This window comes from Cyanistes caeruleus, chromosome Z, assembly GCF_971803275.1.
Source record: "Cyanistes caeruleus chromosome Z, bCyaCae1.hap1.1, whole genome shotgun sequence".
Lineage (NCBI taxonomy): Eukaryota > Metazoa > Chordata > Aves > Passeriformes > Paridae > Cyanistes > Cyanistes caeruleus.
Genome location: NC_141732.1, coordinates 16,022,115 through 16,041,412, shown reverse-complemented (window position 1 = coordinate 16,041,412; position 19,298 = coordinate 16,022,115). Strand labels below are relative to the sequence as shown.

The 19,298-nt window shown below is 35.2% G+C and overlaps 1 protein-coding gene across 3 annotated transcripts in view; it reads right to left on the bottom strand.

Moving 5' to 3' along the window:
• CHD1 (chromodomain helicase DNA binding protein 1) overlaps window positions 1-19,298 on the bottom strand; it is a 365,725-nt gene that overhangs the window by 12,991 nt on the left and 333,436 nt on the right. For all 3 annotated transcript variants that reach the window (XM_086868713.1, XM_086868712.1, XM_086868714.1), the window contains 22 exons: window positions 18,804-18,953; window positions 18,216-18,490; window positions 15,691-15,916; window positions 14,716-14,816; window positions 14,264-14,442; window positions 13,084-13,211; window positions 12,292-12,508; window positions 11,566-11,655; window positions 10,516-10,706; window positions 9,240-9,428; window positions 8,762-8,924; window positions 8,213-8,365; window positions 7,656-7,727; window positions 5,810-5,959; window positions 5,104-5,252; window positions 4,775-4,871; window positions 4,585-4,680; window positions 3,493-3,669; window positions 3,196-3,356; window positions 1,812-1,853; window positions 959-1,089; window positions 433-571 (listed from right to left, as the gene is read on the bottom strand). In XM_086868713.1, the coding sequence (XP_086724839.1) occupies window positions 433-571; window positions 959-1,089; window positions 1,812-1,853; window positions 3,196-3,356; window positions 3,493-3,669; window positions 4,585-4,680; window positions 4,775-4,871; window positions 5,104-5,252; window positions 5,810-5,959; window positions 7,656-7,727; window positions 8,213-8,365; window positions 8,762-8,924; window positions 9,240-9,428; window positions 10,516-10,706; window positions 11,566-11,655; window positions 12,292-12,508; window positions 13,084-13,211; window positions 14,264-14,442; window positions 14,716-14,816; window positions 15,691-15,916; window positions 18,216-18,490; window positions 18,804-18,953 (3,276 nt within the window). The remainder of the gene's footprint in view (window positions 1-432; window positions 572-958; window positions 1,090-1,811; window positions 1,854-3,195; window positions 3,357-3,492; window positions 3,670-4,584; window positions 4,681-4,774; window positions 4,872-5,103; window positions 5,253-5,809; window positions 5,960-7,655; window positions 7,728-8,212; window positions 8,366-8,761; window positions 8,925-9,239; window positions 9,429-10,515; window positions 10,707-11,565; window positions 11,656-12,291; window positions 12,509-13,083; window positions 13,212-14,263; window positions 14,443-14,715; window positions 14,817-15,690; window positions 15,917-18,215; window positions 18,491-18,803; window positions 18,954-19,298) is intronic.

Genomic DNA, 19,298 nt, shown 5'->3' with positions numbered 1-19,298 from the left:
AATAAAAGCAAAAATCATCATCCAAATGTTCTAACTAAGTGGATAGTTTAGGAACTGCAACACACAAGGTGGCAAGTTTAGAGGGTAGGAACAATTACTGCTACACTTTGATACCCCTCTCAAGCAGAGATGACACATTCAGCTCCGCAGCAAGCCTCAGTCTTAGTCCTAATTATTGGTAGTAACTGAACACAATTCATATTGAATACAAATCAACAAGTGAAAGCTGTCACTGGCCTCTGTAACAGCCTTAACTTCTGACAAATGAAAAAAAACCTAAGTACAGCTATGGAGCAGGTTACCACTGCCAGCTCTTAAAGGGGCTAGAGGGACAATGCTTTATTTTAATACAGTGTTTGAGTTACAAAAGCTAGTAAGACTTGAAAAGTTTTCTGCATTACTGCTCCTCAAAAAATATAAAAAAATCAGTACCTTTTTCTTTCTTCTGGATCTGAAGGAATGGATTTGTGCAATGGTGCCAATTCTTCCTCATGAGAGATGACTAACTTTGCATTTACTTGCACTCCTGAGATTCGGAATGTTGGGCCTTTAACCTTCCCAAGTCTACCTCCTTAAAATAAATGACAAAGGTATTAAAATATTTACCTTTACAAGTAACATCAGAAAAATGTAAAGAAAACAATTTATATCACATCACCTTTTCTTGACCAAATGCTTGAATTAAATGCTTCAGAACTAAAAAGCCCCTACATAACAGGAGTACTTCTAAATTTAACAGCAAATAAAAAACCTACTGCACTTTTCAGTGGCAAGTCATACAGAAAGAGGAAAAAATCATCTTACTGTAACACTGTTTTTTTTAAATCATCCACTACACACCCCAACGTTTTTGTTCATATTTCCCAACAAATCTGTTTTCTGCCATGATCAGAGTGCAAGAGTAATTCATTCTTCTTGACATTTTCCACTGTTCCCTCAAGCCCCCTGAATACTGTACCTGCTCGCTCTTGTCCAGATGAATTATCCTTTAAGGCTTTAATGCATCCATTATGTACAAGCTCTCCCAAACGTCTGAGATCTGTCTCTGATTTATCAACTAGCTCAGCATCTCTAGCTACAGCATCCAACCTGTAATAAAAAAAATACTCATTTTTTGAAACTCTGAAAATTTGGAAGTTGTGAATGATTCCTTCAGACTTCACAACTAAAGCAATGATCACATAATTTATCAGTCACCAGGATTTCTATTTGGTGTAAAATTTTGATCCAAGAGAAAAAGCCCCAAATGATTTAGGTATGAGGACAATAAAACAAGAATTGTAAAGAACCCTACCCTAGAGTTACATTACTGCACATTTCTTCAGAAAAGAAAAGGAACCATTAAATCATACATACATATATATGTATCATATGATCATACGCACTATAAGTATTTCTAAGGATTAGTATTTTTAAGGATGGGAAGTTTTTCTTAAAATAGGACTAATGAAAGAAGCTTAAAAATGACAGTTGACAATAGGTAAAATGCAAAATTAACTTTGACAGTCAGAGTGGATAAACTGATAGGCTTTCAACAGGCTTATCAAACATGACAAGTGAATGATTACTACCAATGAAGATTAAACAAGTCAGCAGATAAATATGAAGGAATCATACTTCCAATTGGCAAGGTCTGTTGTGTGGCTGTCTGCACACACACCATACAGGAAAAAATGGAAGATACTACACTAAAGTCACACTATATTCAAGATGATGTACCTCCCCTACTGCCTAAAGTTTCATGGTACATTCTGATTTTTGTAAAAAAGAGATTCCAAGTTGCCACACAAATAATAATCAAACAAATTTACCTTTCAAGAGGGCCACCAAATTTCTTGTAACTCTTGATAAACCTAGTAACAAAAAATAATTTTGCCATTTAAATATATCCTTAACAAACAGCATTAGTTTAAAAGTTGTATTGATACAATTATTAATCTTAGTATAATGCTATGCGGACAATGGGAATAAAAAACGTAGAGAGAGCAGATTAGCTTCATATATTCAGATAACTCAAATAAAATCATTTTATGGGTTTAAGAACTGATAAAAATAAAACAATAAAGATACAATTTACTTCAGAAATTACTTTATTAATTTCACAAGACTGAGAACTCCACAGCTGTATGTACCTAGAAATGAAAACTGAAGGTGGATTCACAGTAAATTAAGATTTCAGACATTATGTTATGTGTAGTTAGACAGTTATTAAAAAGAGCAATCTCCAACAGGCAATTGGAAGATTTTGGAAAATGACATGAAAGATACTTTCTATTGAAATATCTAAGCAAAGGAAAGAAACTACAGATACTTGGAGGAGAAAGGAAATTAAATAAAGTAAAAATAAATAAATAAAAAGAAGAAAGAAAACTTCCTAATCAATGAAATTACTTGTGCAAGCACAAGAACAGACTTGGAAAAAGGTATCCATCTGCCTTGCTGTTGGATGAGACAGAAAGCCAAATAGGATCTTTGAAGTTATTCCTCAAGAAAAATACTCTGAAACTTTACAGCATTTCAGAGAAACATGCATACTTAAATTTTAGAAGCAAAGTAGCATTTTACAACCCAAAAATGTTGTAAATATAACCCAAAATAATTCCTCCTTCTTCTACCAAAACAATACTTCAGCAAATAATTAGCATATACAGAAGGGACTAATGATAGCACAAGCTTCAAATGGGATTTTTAATTTTCTCAGTTTCAAAAAAGCAGGATCTAAAAATTCAATTATAGTGCCAAGAAGTTTAAAAAGAAAACAAAATCCAATCAAATGATTTCATTTGTCATGAAATAGATGTAACATATTCTTTCAGCACCACAGGTTTTAGATAAATTGATGGAAATCAGATTATTCTGCTTGTCTCTTTGTAAAATCACTGTCAGTAATCATCCAGTGAAATTACTCTCTTCAAAGAGTGTAGGAACTAAAAAATTTAAAACTAATCATAAGTATTTTTCAAACCTAATTTTATACCTCATTAAAATGGATTCAAATTCTTGTTACAAATTCTTGCTTGTTCACTATGTCAGCACCACAAGGTAAAAACATTAAATTTCTAGAATAAAAATATTTCAAGCAACTTCAGGCAAAATAGATTACCGGCTGTAGTTTTGAGACAAATAAAAACATTACTAATAAAAATAATTGCAATTTCTTGCCCCTTTAAATATGCATGTCCTCTCATATCTTACCGCCTGATCTCTGCATCACTAAATCCTTTAATATTTTCTCGAGGAATAGTTCGAGGTCTTCCACGTTTCTTCGGCCTTTTTCTTTCTGAGATGGAGTCACTATCAGATCCAGAGTATCTTCTACTCCTACTCCGCCTCCCTTCGCTGCCATTGAAGCTAATCTGGAATTCCAGAGCAAACAAGCTATGTAAGTAACAAATATAATCAAGTTTTACCTGCTCTGCCAAAAAAATGCATTCAGAAAATGAAAAAAAAAACCCAAACCCCAAAACATAGTCAGTAAGAAACAAGAGACACCTGTTTTGCACAGTTTCTCATCCTTGGAAGCATGTATATTTCTTCAAGTTCTTTTTGTCTTTCCTCCTCTTCTATTCTTCGCCTCTGGACCTCTGGAATGATTTCTTCCCAATTTCTTGAATTTCTTTCTGGTTCCAACTCAATATCATCTTCATCCATATTGGAGAAGTTGGCCACCTTGTACATCAAAACGTAAATGCTTTCATCAAGTCAATACTTAAACAATTCGAAAAAGACTTATAGACTTAACTACTACTTTAGGAAAAAAAAGTTACAGATGCCGTATTTTATGCATTTATACATATAATATTCACATATTTTACCTATTTATATATATGCTATTCTTTCATATATAAAATTTATAATTACAGAATGTTTCATGAAACAGTCTGTAATGAAAAGTATTTCTATTCATTTAGGAAAGAGAGACTCCTTTCAGCATGGGATATGATGAGATATAAGGAGAATCACGCCCCTCACACCTGTATGACTGTTGTTTAACTTCCTTTAAAATAGGGTTAACAACATCTAAATCCCTGATTTAATGTGAAACTATAATAACATAAAACTAACCAAACAATAATACCATGCAGATATCAAAATATGTTGTGAATGAGTGATTAGCAGTAGAGCTATTTAATAATCTCCTGAACTAAACAAATATATCATGCTCTGCATTTTTTTTCCCCCACACATAATATGTTTAACTGATAAGATTTAAAAATACCTAGCATTCCAAGTTTATTTTGGGGCTATAAGCAACTTGGAGAAATGATCAGCTAAGAATCACAAAGAATATATCGCATTTAATGATACTATAGCTGCTTAATAACAAAGGCAGTAAATAAAACACAAAATTAAAATTCTAATAATTTACACATTTATAAATACATCTCATTTTATTATCAAAATACATAATGTATTTTTAATTGTTTATATTGATGGTATGGTACCATGTATAAGCAAAAAAACCTTTTACTAGGAAGAACTGACTGACTGAAGTACCTATTTATGAAGAATGAAGAGATAGATAAATATTTCTGTTTAAAAAGGAAGTATAATTATGGCAGGAAGGAGGGAGCAGACCCATACCTTGAACTGCGAAAGCAACTCATCTCCTACAGTTAATGGACCTGGCTCATTTTCCCGAGTTTCAGCCCTCTTCAATATTTCATCTATATCCATTTCCTAAGGATAAAAAAAAAGAAGTTTCTCTTTACAATTAAATAATTCATACATATTTTCACCTGTTTTATCTACCTAGTCCAGAAGTGCTACTTACTTGAGGCTCCTGTTCTTCTCCTTCAGGTTCTTTAAAAAGCTCCTCAGCACCAAACTTCAAAATTGCTGACAACTCCTCCTTATTAAAAGGTGTTGAGCTGAAATAAATGATGTTTCAAGAAACACATTTTAACTTACTAACTTGGAAAAGTTCTTTATAATCATGGGTAAATTAAGTTTTGTTTTTACTGTTAAACTCTTCATATATTTGAGATACGTATTTAATATGCAAATGAAAATCTACAAAGACTCTGCATCTTGTGTTTTGCCTTTCATTTACAAGTGAAATATTCTTAAGGGTAAGTTGGTATAAAAACAAACACAAAGTACCTTGAAGGAGTAGAGCCTGTATGCAAGACAGTTTTCCCTGTAGTGTCCATTCTCTGAATTACTAAATGATCTAACACCATCTTTTTCTTGGCTCGTTCAAGAATATCTTCTTCTACCGATCCTTTTGTGACTAGTCGATAAATATTAACCTATGTGAATTTAAAAATAAAAAATTTTAGAAGTAGAAATCTCAGTCTTGATTACATAACTTCTGATTTTTTTCATGGGCTTCAAATATGAAATACTACTTTAATCACATTACCACAGTCTTTAAGAGAAACGTTTTTCTTTATAAAATTCAGTTATGAAACTTCTTGGCACAAACGTTGCCAGAGGCAATGTCATACTTCTAACTATTACTGTATCTCTTCTGTAAGAAGGAAACAATCCTGCTGAGAACTAGAACATTTAAGCACCTGTGATGTGCCTGATGTTATTGTATAGAATGACATTATACCAATGAATGTAAGACAGACAAGTCCACAATTCTTCTCCCACTTTCACTCAAATATCACAGCTGCCTTATTATTTCTTCCTATATGGAGACTTAGGAAAAAATAAATGAGCATTACTAACATTTCTGAACATACACAGAAAGTATTGTTATTCTCATAAATACATGAGGACTGAATGGTGCTGACAGAGAGTGGACATCTGATGTACAGAACTGTCCTTCAGGTCTGAAGCTTAAAATGAGTGTGTTTACCTGTTTCTTCTGTCCAATTCTATGTGCTCTAGCCTGTGCTTGCAGATCGTTCTGTGGATTCCAGTCAGAATCAAATATAACCACAGTATCAGCAGATGCCAGGTTGATACCTAATCCTCCAGCTCTGGTAGACAGTAAAAAGCAGAAGTCCTGAAATCAGAAAGCAGGAAATAGTGTTATATCCAATACTTGTAATATTCTTTAAGGAACCAATATACTTTATGGAGTTTGTGGTGCAGACTACAAAATCATATATTACTAAATCCTTAACTGCTCTATGCTTAAAGCCTCTTTAAATATAAAGCGAACACAGACTACCAATTTCTTTCATAAAGTTTCTGACTTCTCAACACTTTAAAGGAAGCAGTATGCTAGATAAGGATCACTGAGCAAGACATCCTGACAAAACCAGACTGGGTAAAAATGATCAAATCTTACTGTCAAAGCCTTTAATGTTACAAAAACTGTCTCTCACCCTCCCTGCCCCAAGACCTGGAAGACTAAACACTCATGTCAGAGCAGGGAAAGCACTTGAGTCTACACCTAATTGATTAAGAGACAGAAGCAAAAACCTTCTGCCAAGTTCAATGCTGTTCAGCATATTCATAAGCAATATGAAAATGGGTAAGCAGCAAGGAGAAAAAAACCCTGTAGGCAATATAAAATTATTGACTCAGTCTTTCATAACTACGAAAGACTGTAAAAGGATATTGAGACATGCAAGAAACCAATGTATGAAATCCAAGCAAAAGTAAAGCAAACAAACCAAATTTTCAGTACAGTTACAGGAAACAGCAAGCATTACAATAAGGAAACAGCCCTGAGAACTGTGTTAAAGATTTCCAGGTAGCCCTTAGTTCAGTAATACAAAATCTCTACAAAATCCCCTCAAAATATTATGAAATTCTAGGAAATAGAAAACTGTGAGTATTCTTGTTCTTGCTGTACAAATGCAGAGCTTGCCTCAATTTTAGAAATGCATGGTTTAAATTCCTCTTCATCTCAAAAAATGTACAGTGTAACTGCTAAGATTTCAGAAAATGTCAACAATGACTATGAAAGAAATTTGAAAGAGAGTCAGCTTTTGTATTTAACATGGAGCTCAGTCCTTCTCCCTCCACAAAGCAGAAACAAGCTCAGCAGCAACTAACAAATGCTATCCTCAAATACCAATTAAACAAAACAAACTAAACCTTAAAATCAATGACCAACCAACCAACCTCCCGTCCCCCAAATCTGAGTGTGTAGGACAAAAGATTTAAACTGATCCAAAAATATGGAATGATTTGCATAATAGGAGTGCTAAATAAGGTACAAATATTCCAGTTCAGAATCTAAAGAAATGCAACAGATGCCTACATACTCACAGGTTGCTTACAAAGAATTGCTAGGAATCAGTACTTTACTATTTCTTCCATGGCATGTAACAGGTGGCAAAAAAATGAAGATAAAAGATATTGTATTTGAAACAAATAAAATATGATTGTTCATGCAAGGATATATGAAGTTAGTTCCACCCACTGCCAATGGATTTTTGGATGCTAACTGCTGAAGTTCAGCACTCTAGTAAACATTATTAAATTCTATAGAGGAAAAAAACTGGAGTTAAAATTCTGCAGCATTTACAGAGAAATCAAAATACCATTTTCCTAATTTATGTGTTTTCTACTTAACCCCTTCTTAAAAAAAAGATTATATAAACTTTATACACTAGACTGCAACAATGAATTTCCAACCTTATTGATACATTCCTCACTTTTTTCAGCCATCCTTTTTTGTGCAATGTCTTTTTGTACTTCTTGGGAAGAAATAAAACAGATTCCTCAGGAAAAAAATATAACCATACCTCTGATCCCTCTGCATTAAAATGATCCAGTGCTTGTTTCCTCAATTCCCCTTTTATTGATCCATCAAGTCTCTAAAGAGATTAAGAACTACAGTTAAAAAGTATTTTTTATACTATATTCAATAGCAGAGCAACTTCAATTGTCAGCTGCCAAAATTGCTGTGTGAAGGAAAAAACATCTCACGTAATTTTTAATTCATCTGTTTAACTTCAAAATAACATTCCTCACAGAGCCACTCCTTTCTAGAAAAAGAAGACATTTTCTTCCACGTTTTTTTAATCAAAGGGGTAAAAGCCACATAATCACAAACAAAACTGAAAGGGACTTCCAAGGGTCATCTTATCTAAAGCCCCTACTCCACCAGGGACAGCTAAAGCATGCTGCCCAAGGTTATGTCCAAGTAGCTTTTGGACCTCAACAAGAGACAGAAATTTCAGAACCTCTGGACAGCCTGTTCCATCCAGTGTTTTCATATCCTCACAGTAAAGAAAAAAAAAAAAAAGATTAATATTCAAGATCAAAGCTTCTTAGCTGCTATTACCAGCAAGTTTTTTACCTGAAATGGGAACTGACGATATTTCAGATATTCTGCCAGGATGTCCAGCATCCTTACCATCTGTGAGAAAATCAGGACTCTGTTGCCACGTTCTCGCAGACGAATCAGTAGCTTGTCAAGAAGAATTAGTTTCCCGCTGCTACGTATTAAATGCTACAAAATCCAAGAAACATACGTTGCAAAATAAATTAATCTCAACACTAATGCACACTGGGATACGTTGGACATTAATCTAAGGTTTCCTTTTCCTTCTATTACTGTGGGGAGAAAAATAAAAGACAAATTCTAACATTCCTGAAGAATTTTACAGTTTAAAACACCCATACAGTAATATATAATTAAAACTGGGCATATTTATTTAGTCAATTCTCTGTCGATTATTCAGTTCCAATTAAGAATCAGAAAATACTTCACTATAAAAACCCAATATGCACATTTTGTGAAAACTTGTTTTTCCTTAATACACTTCTATAAGAACTAATGAACTGCCAAGGCACTATAAAATCCTGTGAAAACTTTTTTCTGTTTTTTATTAAAAAGTAGCATTACCTGTAAGGCCTCCTGTTTATTATAGAATTCATTATCATCTGGTGGTTTAATGAGGTAGCAATGGTTGCAACACTTCTTGAGTTCCATCATGATGTTCAAAAAGCCTGAGGTACTGCCTTTTGAACCTTTGCTAAGGGCTTTGTAATTCCTGGTTAAAATCCACCTGTGAAATAAGATGTACAATATCAGTAACTTTTAACCATACGTGTAAGTAAGGCAGATGTAAGCTGTCAAAACAGGAACAAGCTAAAGAAAAAAAGGATTTCCCACAAGAGCATCTCAACACATCAAACAAAAGAAACTACACAAACAGACATTACACCAATGTAATTCCTGAGCCCTTGCTTCGCAAAATTTTATTGCTGTGAAACCCTGTAGAAGCCTCAACTTACATACAGTATACAAACCACTGTAATTCAGTGAACTGTACATAGACATATCACTGAAACAGCAGAATACACAAAGAGTTGGTACATACTTGTAGTATTGCTTCTGCAACGCACTCATTTCCATCCTCAGAATTTGCTCAACTTTAGCAGGTAGAGACTTTTCTACATCTTTTTTAACTCTTCTCAGCAGAAATGGTTCAAGTTCTTTGTGAAGACTTGCATAACCATACTCTCTCCCTTTGCCATGCTCCTCTTCAAAATCTTCCCATGAGGAAAACCTTCAACGTAATGAAGTATAAGCACAAAATAGTGACATGCTATGAATGACCTGATGAAGCAGAACTCAGGAAGAACAGTAACACAGATACAGAACATGTATACAAAGACCACAGAAATACATATACATTTAGATTTCTTCCCCACCTCCCTTCTCTTTTATCAAATTTCTGAATTTTCATCTCCCAAGAAATCCCAGATACTGTGCCTGTAAACAGACAAATGGAGTTTTCTAAAAATGTCTACAGAATGAAAACTTCTGATTCCACAAAGGAAATGCAATGTTTTTCTTTTTCTGTAAGCCACTTGTCCAAATGGTTGCAGAAATTGCAGAAAATTCTGTTACTGTATTTTAACAAGACAGCATAAAAAGTCATCTCCATGTTTAGAGGGTGTGCAAGAGAACAAGAATATACTGAAAATGTGTCTTGCAGCTTGTATGATCTAGCTGATGTGTAGCTATTGTCTTCACAAACTTGGATAATGGAGTTCATGATCAAACAAATGAATAATGGCTACCCAACCTCAGTGGCTTTGCTGGCAATGTTCTGAGGAAATCAGTATAATCCATAGCTCAAACTAAAAAGAGCTATGGTGCTCGGCATTTACAAGATGTCTGAGATGAACATGTGCTCTAGTTTATCTTAAGTTTAAACAAGTCAGTACAAAATCAGGTCAATGCAGTAAGCTCACCATATGCAAAACATACAGGAAAACCAGCTATCTGATTGAATTACAGAATATTTCTCATCTTAACACAAATTTGTCTTTATTAATAGTACTAACACAAGAAAGATTCCATTCTTCCTCCCCCAGAGCAAATCTATATGGTTTTTCTCTCAGGCTAAGACAAAATCTTTTTTCCAGGTTCTGACCCATACATCAATCAATTACTTTTGAACACTGCTAAAATGGGAAAAGATGACATCTGCTGCCAGCATTACTTACCTAAAGCAGCATGAAAAGATATATGCATTTACTTTATATAGGATATTTAAGCTATCTTTCAGTACGATTCCCTACATCTACTGATTCTCACATCACTACTCTACTTTGCTGTAACAAACTTAACAAAAAACTCATTCTTACTTTTCTGGCATAATGAAGTGCAGTAAAGACCAAAGCTCTTTGAGAGAGTTTTGCAGAGGGGTTCCAGTAATAAGAAGACGATGGTTAGACTTAAAGTCAATTAAAGTTTTGTACAGGAGAGAGTCGTCATTTTTTAAACGATGAGCTTCATCAACTCCTATGAATGCCCAATTCAGACCACCAAGGAATGACTTGGAAAAGAAATGGAGAAGGTGTGAAACATGATTCAAATTATCACATTCAATGATTTCCCACATTATATAATAAAGCTATAAACCCAATCACTGCTTGGTTTATTGTAATTAAATAATAGCTATATGATTTAGTGCTAATTATGGCTTTTACATTTGCCAGGTTCAATGAAAAGCCGTGTAGTCATCCTAAGAAAGCATAAATTAAATTTATTATTTAAAAAAAATGCACGGAAGTCTGAACCACATTTTTTTCCCATGGCAGAGGAAAAAAAAATCATTATTGACTTCTTTTCATACAAACAAATGAAGTAAACGAAGTCAAGTAAAGTGTTTCTTCAATTTCCACATACTCTTAGAATGATCAACCATAACTCTGTATGCTATCACTACAAAGACAGTATTAATACATGTACACATACTCTGTATGCACAGTATCACAGAAAAACTATATGGGACTTCCTAGTTGTGTATCATATTTGGGACTAAGGATCGGGCTCTGTTTCAGCTCCTTGATAGTGGTCTGCAAAGATGTAGAGCATGAAGTTGGGAGGAGATCATTACATAATGAAACTCTCAAGCAAAGTGCAGAAAATTAAGTGTTACCCACCTCACAAAATGGGAAAAGGCTGAAAAGCCTCACCACACATATGTAAAAACCAAAAGTGCTTAGAATAAAAAAACCACACCCCCCCCCAACAAAAAACAAAATCCCAAACTCCATACTGCTGCACTTCTGAAAAATAAAAACTATCAGGCTCTCCATAAATTTGATGGACCATAAATTAAACACACACAAGTCTAATGAGAATTCTATACTGAGGAAATTATTTTTGTCTCCCAACAGAAGGGCAATTACCTTATCCTTTAGCAAAATTTCATATGTTGTTAAGAGTATGTTAAATTTCAATCGTTTGGTCTGCGGATGCATCCATTCATGAGTTCTTATCTACAAAAGGAAACAAGTAAATGATAAGCTGCAGAAAAAATCTCGTGCTGACTGAAATAAATTTAAATACTGCAGTTATGCAGATATTTAATGGCAAAAACAATGATAATGAAATAGAAGCACAACAGACGCATATGTAACATTTATATATATCAATAGATATATACATATTAAAATATATACATTTAATACATAAATATATATACATATGTATACACACTATACATACACATATATAACATAATTTTTTTACTTTAATGGTTAAGACTACTAACATTAACAAACCAACAACTTCTCAAGAAATAAAATAAGATGATCACTAGGTTTCTTACATGTTTATTTTCACTATATCCATGTAAATAATGACATGGCAGAAGATAGCTGGTTTTCAAATGCAAGACAAAATTTTTAATGCTGTTCACTATTAAGCAGAAAGGAAATTTCTCACACACATTTACACGAGATCAAAATCCAAGCTTTCAATTCACATTTTGAAGAAATAGGGCTTCAGCAAATATTTGCTCAGTCCCAAGCAAAATATTTGAGAATATGCAGATGATGAGAACATGAAGTATGTCTTGTTTACGTTATGTACAGTATGTACAAGCCTTTCCAAAGACAAGGAGAAATACTCACCATATTTCTACTAGTTATGTCTCCTAAGTAAACTACAGCATTCATCTGAGGAGCCCAGGTTTGAATCTCTCTTTGCCAAGATGTCAAGGTAGAAAGTGGTACAACCAACAAGAAAGGCCCATACAATTGATGCTCGTGAAACAGATAGTTCAGAAAAGAAATTGTTTGTATTGTTTTACCCAGACCCATTTCATCTGCGAGAATACAGCTATTCCCTCTAAAACAAGAGAAAAAAAAAAAAAGAAAGAAAGAAAGCTATTTAGGGGAGGTGTGGATATGGGGAAGGTTTGGATAAAAAGAAATTACTATCTTTTGAGTACAAAACCTACTCATTAAAGTTTTCAAGATTTTGATGAAACTCATATACATTGTTTTTCCATAAAAAGATTTCCAATTCCTCCTACCCACTTAAATAAACAAAAAGGTTGTAAGTAGTCTCCTCCCTAGTCTAATTTAAAAAGTTTAACACTAATGTTGACATTCCAGAAACGTTTGTTTGGGTTTTCCCATTTTACTGTTTCGGGTTTGTTAGCTGTTTTAAAACTGTGACTTACTTCATTGAAACTAAAAGCAAAGTAATGACACAGCTTAGCTGGTTTTTATTGAGAACAGCCACAAAATAGTAATTTTTGGTACTACTTAGATCAAAACCAGTTCCTAAAGACCTCTACTTTGAGCTTACCTTACCAAAATCTCCAACTTAAAAAAAAAAACAACAAAAAAAAACACCCAAAAGAAAAAAAAAAAACCATTTTAATACTTTACAAATGCTTGCAATTTGAGATTACTTACTTGCACCATGAGTGAGCAAGCCAATTCAACCCATTTAACTGATAATCTCTTAACTCTAAATTTTCAGGTCCTCCAATGTAAGATGGTTGCTTTTTCAGTGCAACAAACCGTGGCCTTTGCTTTAGAACCTGAAAAAGCAAATTGATCATCAGTCAATCATTGAACTGTAACTGATTGAAACTGCCAAAAGATCTTCCCATAGAAAAAGTAATAGGAGGCATTTACTAGGCCATTAACACTAATTTTTATCCATCAATGCAAGCAAGGCCATAGAAAACCACCAAAGTTATTTGCAATTTGAAACGAGTTCGATTGCTGATCTAAATGACACAACATGAGTGACATTAACTCACTGAAAGTTTTCTTTAACTACAACACTAAACAAACACATTTCTGAATGCTAGTAAAAATTCATGGGACTGGAATCTTCAAAACCTACTCACAGCAGTGGTATTATCTGTACATTCCACTATACATCATTATTGGTATTCTAAAAAAACTTCCAAAAAAAAGTCATAATATGTATTTGATATGTGTATTAATAAATAAATAAATAATCACATTTTTACTATTGCAACTGACGTGGTAGCTTGAACTTGGCCAAGAGCCAAGCTGCCACCCAACTACTTACTCACTTCCCACCCTAGAGGGACAAGAGAGAGAAATGAAAAGGCAAAAGTAAGAAAAATTTTTGAATCAAAATAATAGTGTACTAGGTGAAGGAAAAAAACCTACCTAATCAAAACTAAAAAGCACATAGGAAAAAAACCCCAAAAGTGACAGAATGTGAGTCACACATCAATTCACCAGCAGACTGCTGACCAGCAAATCTCCAGGCAACAGGCAACCCCTGCTCAGCCCACCCAATTTATTGTTCAGTAAGACACTAAATGGCACCAAGTACCTCTCTGGTCAGCTGGGATTCAGCTGTTACTGGTGTGTTCCCTCCCAGCCTACTCACAGTGGGGATAACACAACAGGACACAGAGAAAGCACTGTGCAAGTGCTGTTCAGCAACAACCAGTATGTGTTACCAAAACCATTTAGGTCACAAATCCGAACCACAGACTGTAGAGGCTGCTATGAAGAAAATTAACCCTACCCCAGTCAGATCTGGTACAACTGATTATAAACCCCTTGCAAATTAAATAAAATAAATTAAATAAAAATATAAACTCACCTTGCAATCTTTAAAGGGAGTGGTCCTGGATTGATTTCTGCTGAAGTACTCATCAATGCGTGCCTGAAACTTTTTGGCAATGAGAGCTCCATCTTCCCAGCTGCATTCAGAGTAAGGCAGACCCTGCCACTTACAATAGTAGTCTGGATAACCAGCAGCTGATTTCTGATTTGAATGAGCTGTAAAAATGCACCAGATATCTGATCAGCATTTAACTTCTACAATGTAGGAAAACATTCATTTTAGGTAATAATATAAGAGAAGCTAGACAGCCTAGCTAGACAGCTAGATCCATACAGACAGCCTGACAGCTCTTCTCTTTACCTCAAGTTTTGTTCCAGATTTAAAAGTTTGTGATATCAATATTTTACATTTCTTAACTACAAATACAAGAGCACTAAGAACATTCAGAATCCCTGACATTGATTTCTGTCCACAAGTTTGTAACATACCAATTATTCTTTCCACTATCTGGTATTGTTTATGTAGATCATCTGTAAGCTCCTGCTGGCAGTTGTAATATTCCACATCTTCTGGAGAAGCGTTTTTCAGCCTGGAGTGGGAATTAAAATTTACAACACTTACTACACCATATACTTCTAAAACTAAGAAAATTCAGCAGCTCTATAGCTCTGAATGTAATCATGCCATGAATCTTGCCTGGAAAACTTTTTTGAAGGAGCAGCTTAAAAATCCCTACTACAAAATGGCTGTGTCTGGCTTAAGTGCCTCACCATTAATGACTGAAAATACTTAGTGCTGAAATTAAGTATTCTCCATTAGTTGCTTGACTATAACTGGTAGCTGTAGTAGCTGTGTCTCTGGATAAGCAGTACACTTTACAGTTATTTTCATGGAATAGCAGTCAGGGTGGCTCACTCTGTAAGAATCCATCTAATGATTAGTTGCTAAAAATCCCACCAGCATTCATTGATTACATCAAACATACTAATAAAACTGGACACCAAAGACATGACTTTAAAATGAGTGTATTTCTTCATGTTTTTGTTCTCAAGCTTCAACCTCAGGTTTCAGCAAAGAAAGCTGAATTTTTCAAAGTAACCTGAAATGGCTAATGCACCAAGAAAACATTGATCCTTACAGCAATTCCTGAAGAATTCCAATCAAAGTATAATGCAAAAATTACAAAAAGCTAAAATTTATTACTCATTTTTCAACACTACCCATCTTGTTAAAACTCCATTTATACCACATAGACACATACACACACACTCACCCCCCAAAAAACAGATTCAGAGGATTATGTTACTGGAACATGTTAAAAGGGGCTTTGTCTTTCAAAGTTTTTTTCTTCCCACTGCACAGACATTTGAAGTTATGTTCCCAAAACAGGCAACAGGTCTCAGAAACACAACAGAACACCTACAGTGTTTCAAAATAATTATCATAAAAATAAAAAGATTCACCATCGTTTTGTTTCCTGATCCTTTTTCTTGTAATTGTCAAGCTTCTTCATTCCTTTAACATTTTGTTGCTTCAGTGTTTCCTCCGTCTCCCAAGTGTTATGGATGTGTGACCAACCTTTCCATTTAATAAGATACTGTACTTCTGCCGGCTCCTTTGATTTTTCAAACCCGGCATTTGGGTCACCATCTGCCTCAACTGCATATATTGTGGTTGCAGCACCTGTGGCTGAGAAAGAAACGACATCATACGCCTTGAGTAAGTGTGCATTATTGTAAGTTAACCAGCTAGAAATGTAGTAAAGTAACTGGTGGTAATTTGATGAGCATATACTTGACCAGTGTCTACTGCACTCATGGCATTAGTATTATTTGAAAGATTATGATGTATTAACACATACACAAGAAGATAAGAGAATCAAAAAAGCAACCAAAACTTCTACACCTAACCTGCAATATCCTATCTTTTCTCATGAGATTTTTTATTTGTTTTCCTGGTTTTTAAAGCAGTCACTAGGGAATGCTCCACACTAACGTTGCTTGTCATCTTCTGTTTGTTTGTTGTCCTGCCTCTGTTATCTTACAAGGTAAAAATTATAAAGTGCAGATTAAGTACACACTTTATTGTAACTGCAGCACACTAGCAGCAGGAAATGAGCTTATTTTGGTGAGGACAGCTTACAGAATCACAGAATAGTCTGAGCTGGGAGGGACTCACAAGCATCATGGAGTCCAACACTTAAGCCTGTATGGAGATCAAACCCATTACCCTGGTGTTATTAGCACCCAGCTCTAACCAAGTGAGCTAATCTCAATGGTGTTGATAAGGAAATGAGACCAGCAAGCTGCTGGAACAGATAAAGTCACAGAGAGGCAATGCCAAAAAGCAGCAACATCATCTGGGCACGAAGAACGAAAGAAGCTTAGCTCCTCAGGCTTTGACCACAGCAGTAACACCATACACTGGAGCAGGATATGGGATACCACAGGAGAGGGAATTTGAAAGAAAGAATAGTACAAATTCTGAGAGAGGTCAGTAACTTTAGACACTAGGTATAATTAATGGAGAAAGGTAGCCCTGAAGCACAAGGGGCTCAGCATTTGGGGGGGGGGGGGGGGGTGGTGTTTCACGTGTTTGCTTTTATAACTAGCTGTTTTTATAACTAGTATGGAAGAACTGGGTACTTGGGACAAGGAACAGGCTTCAACAGCAAGTGACTCAGCCACACCAGAGAAAGCAAAGGCAGGGAGGGAATGGGAGAACAAAGAATCATCCACTCCAGGAAAAGATCAGATTTGAGACCAGTCAAGGAAACTGAAACTGCACAAGTCGATGGAACCTAACCAGATACATCTACTGGTCCTGAGGGAACTGGCAGAGGAAATAGCTAAGCCACTACTGTAATTTTTGAGGCCATGGTGGTCCAGGGAAGTTCATACTAACTGGAAAGGAGAAATATAAACCTCATTTTTGAAAAAGGGAAAAAAAGAAGACCCCAGGCTCTGGGGCCCCCACCATAAGAAGGATACGGACATGCTGGAGTACATCCAGAGGAGGCCACCAAGAGGGTTGGAACACATACGGTACAAAAACAGGCTAAGAGTTGGGGCTGTTATGCCAGGAGAAGAGAAGCCTCTGGAGAGACCTTACTGCACCTTCTAGTACCTAAAGGAGGCTATTAGAAGGCTGGAGAAGGACTTTAGTCAAGGGCATGTAGTAGTAGGACAAGGGGCAATGACCTTAAACTGAAGTAGAGTAGGTTTAGATTAGGTATTAACAAGAATTTTTCCTAGGAGTGGGGTGAGACACCATAACTGGTTGCCCAGTTACACCCAGAAAAGCTGTGGATTCGCCACACCTGGAACTTAAGTGCTCAAGGCCAGGTTGGATGGGTCTTTGACCAAAGTGGTGTAGTGGAACGTGTACCTGCCAATGGCAGAGGAGTTGGAATTAGTTAATCTTTAAGGTCCTTTCCAACCACAACCATTCCATGAGTCTATTATTTTTACTTGCAGACTCAAATGCAAAGCAGAATTCTAGATATTCTAGAGCATCTAGACACAATTTTAGATGCATTTTTGTAGCCATTCCACACATGGTTCTTTATTTGTACTGCAGTAACTGAAATCACAATTTCAGTGGCGCAGCCTTGCCAACACTGTCTTTCAATGCTCAGACAACTAGTTAGCTCTCCAATTTAGCCTATTTCCTCCACTGCATTGTACATAATTTGTACTGACCAAGTACCACTGAAGTGTATGAACAGTATAATAACAATATGGTATGCATTTATGCAATACAGAGCTATCTCCACCTGACTTTTATTTTCTACTTAGGTATACAATTTTTCTGTATTTTATTCTGCTACACTTGGATAGGAATAGGAGCATTCTTATGAATATGAAAGCTGAAACAGTATAACTTCTTCATAACCTTAAAACTATTGCTCCTTAACCTATAGCTGAGAATATGCATTGAAGCTGCACCATGAGCTTAACAAGGATGTTCAAAACACTTTAAAAAATACCTCCTTTACGGCCAATTCGACTATCCATAAATTTCTCTATAGTTTCAAATTCATCTTCTTCGGGTTGTGGAACATCTTCTCCACAAACTTCTAGCAAATCATCAGAATCTGTCTTGGTTTCTTCAGCTTCTTTGTAACTAATGTTGACTGTTGCCTGGCGACGAGATCCCCTCTTATCATAATCATCATCATCCTCCTCCTCATCATCATCCTCTGATGAATCAAGTTGCCTCTTTTTTGGTCCAGCACTCTTTTTCCCACTTTTTGGCTTAATTCTTGAAGACAATAATGTATGACAGAACAATGATGTGTCAAAAGGGACAATAATAAATCATCTGCATTGTTTTCTGAATAAATGTATTTAATGAATGTTCAATTACTCTGCTTTCATTTAAAGCAAACAGGAAAAGGTATTCACTAGAAAGCATGTTATTTATTTATTTGTTTATTTAACATTATCATGTTATTTTAAAAAAAATTACTTTTTTTTCCTCAGTATTACTATTTTCAGCCACATGTGTACAAGTAGTAAATACTCAACTGCTTTTTAGAAACTGTCTCAGAGCATTCAAATGCCTAACTTCTTACCTGGTTGGAGGTTTCCGGCTTCTGACCTTGTTTTTTGGCTCATAGTCAGATTCACTTTCTTCACAGCTGCTTTTCTCCCTGTCTTCCTCCGATTCAGAATCTGAACCAGTTCCCGATACTGACCCCGATCCTGACATTTGCCAGTCTTCACTATACACGATGAAAGACAAGACAGTAATTTCATGTTGTTGCATTTTTTTAGAACAGTTACTCATCCATGACAGATCTGCTGTAATTTCAAGACTCTCCACAGAAATAAAAATCTTGTTACAGTATTTCAGTTGATGAGACAGAAAATTATCCCTGGTGAACACCAGGTAAGTAAAAAACTGCCTAATGGAATCAGAGGGATTTGGACTAAGTTTTCTGCTCTCAAGACGTAGATTTAAAATCTAAAATAACAACAAAAATCTGGATTTCTATATAAATTTCAGCATGAAGAAATGAGATAACCTGACATTAAGAAATCAAAGCACTTAACGAGTCTACTTGGAC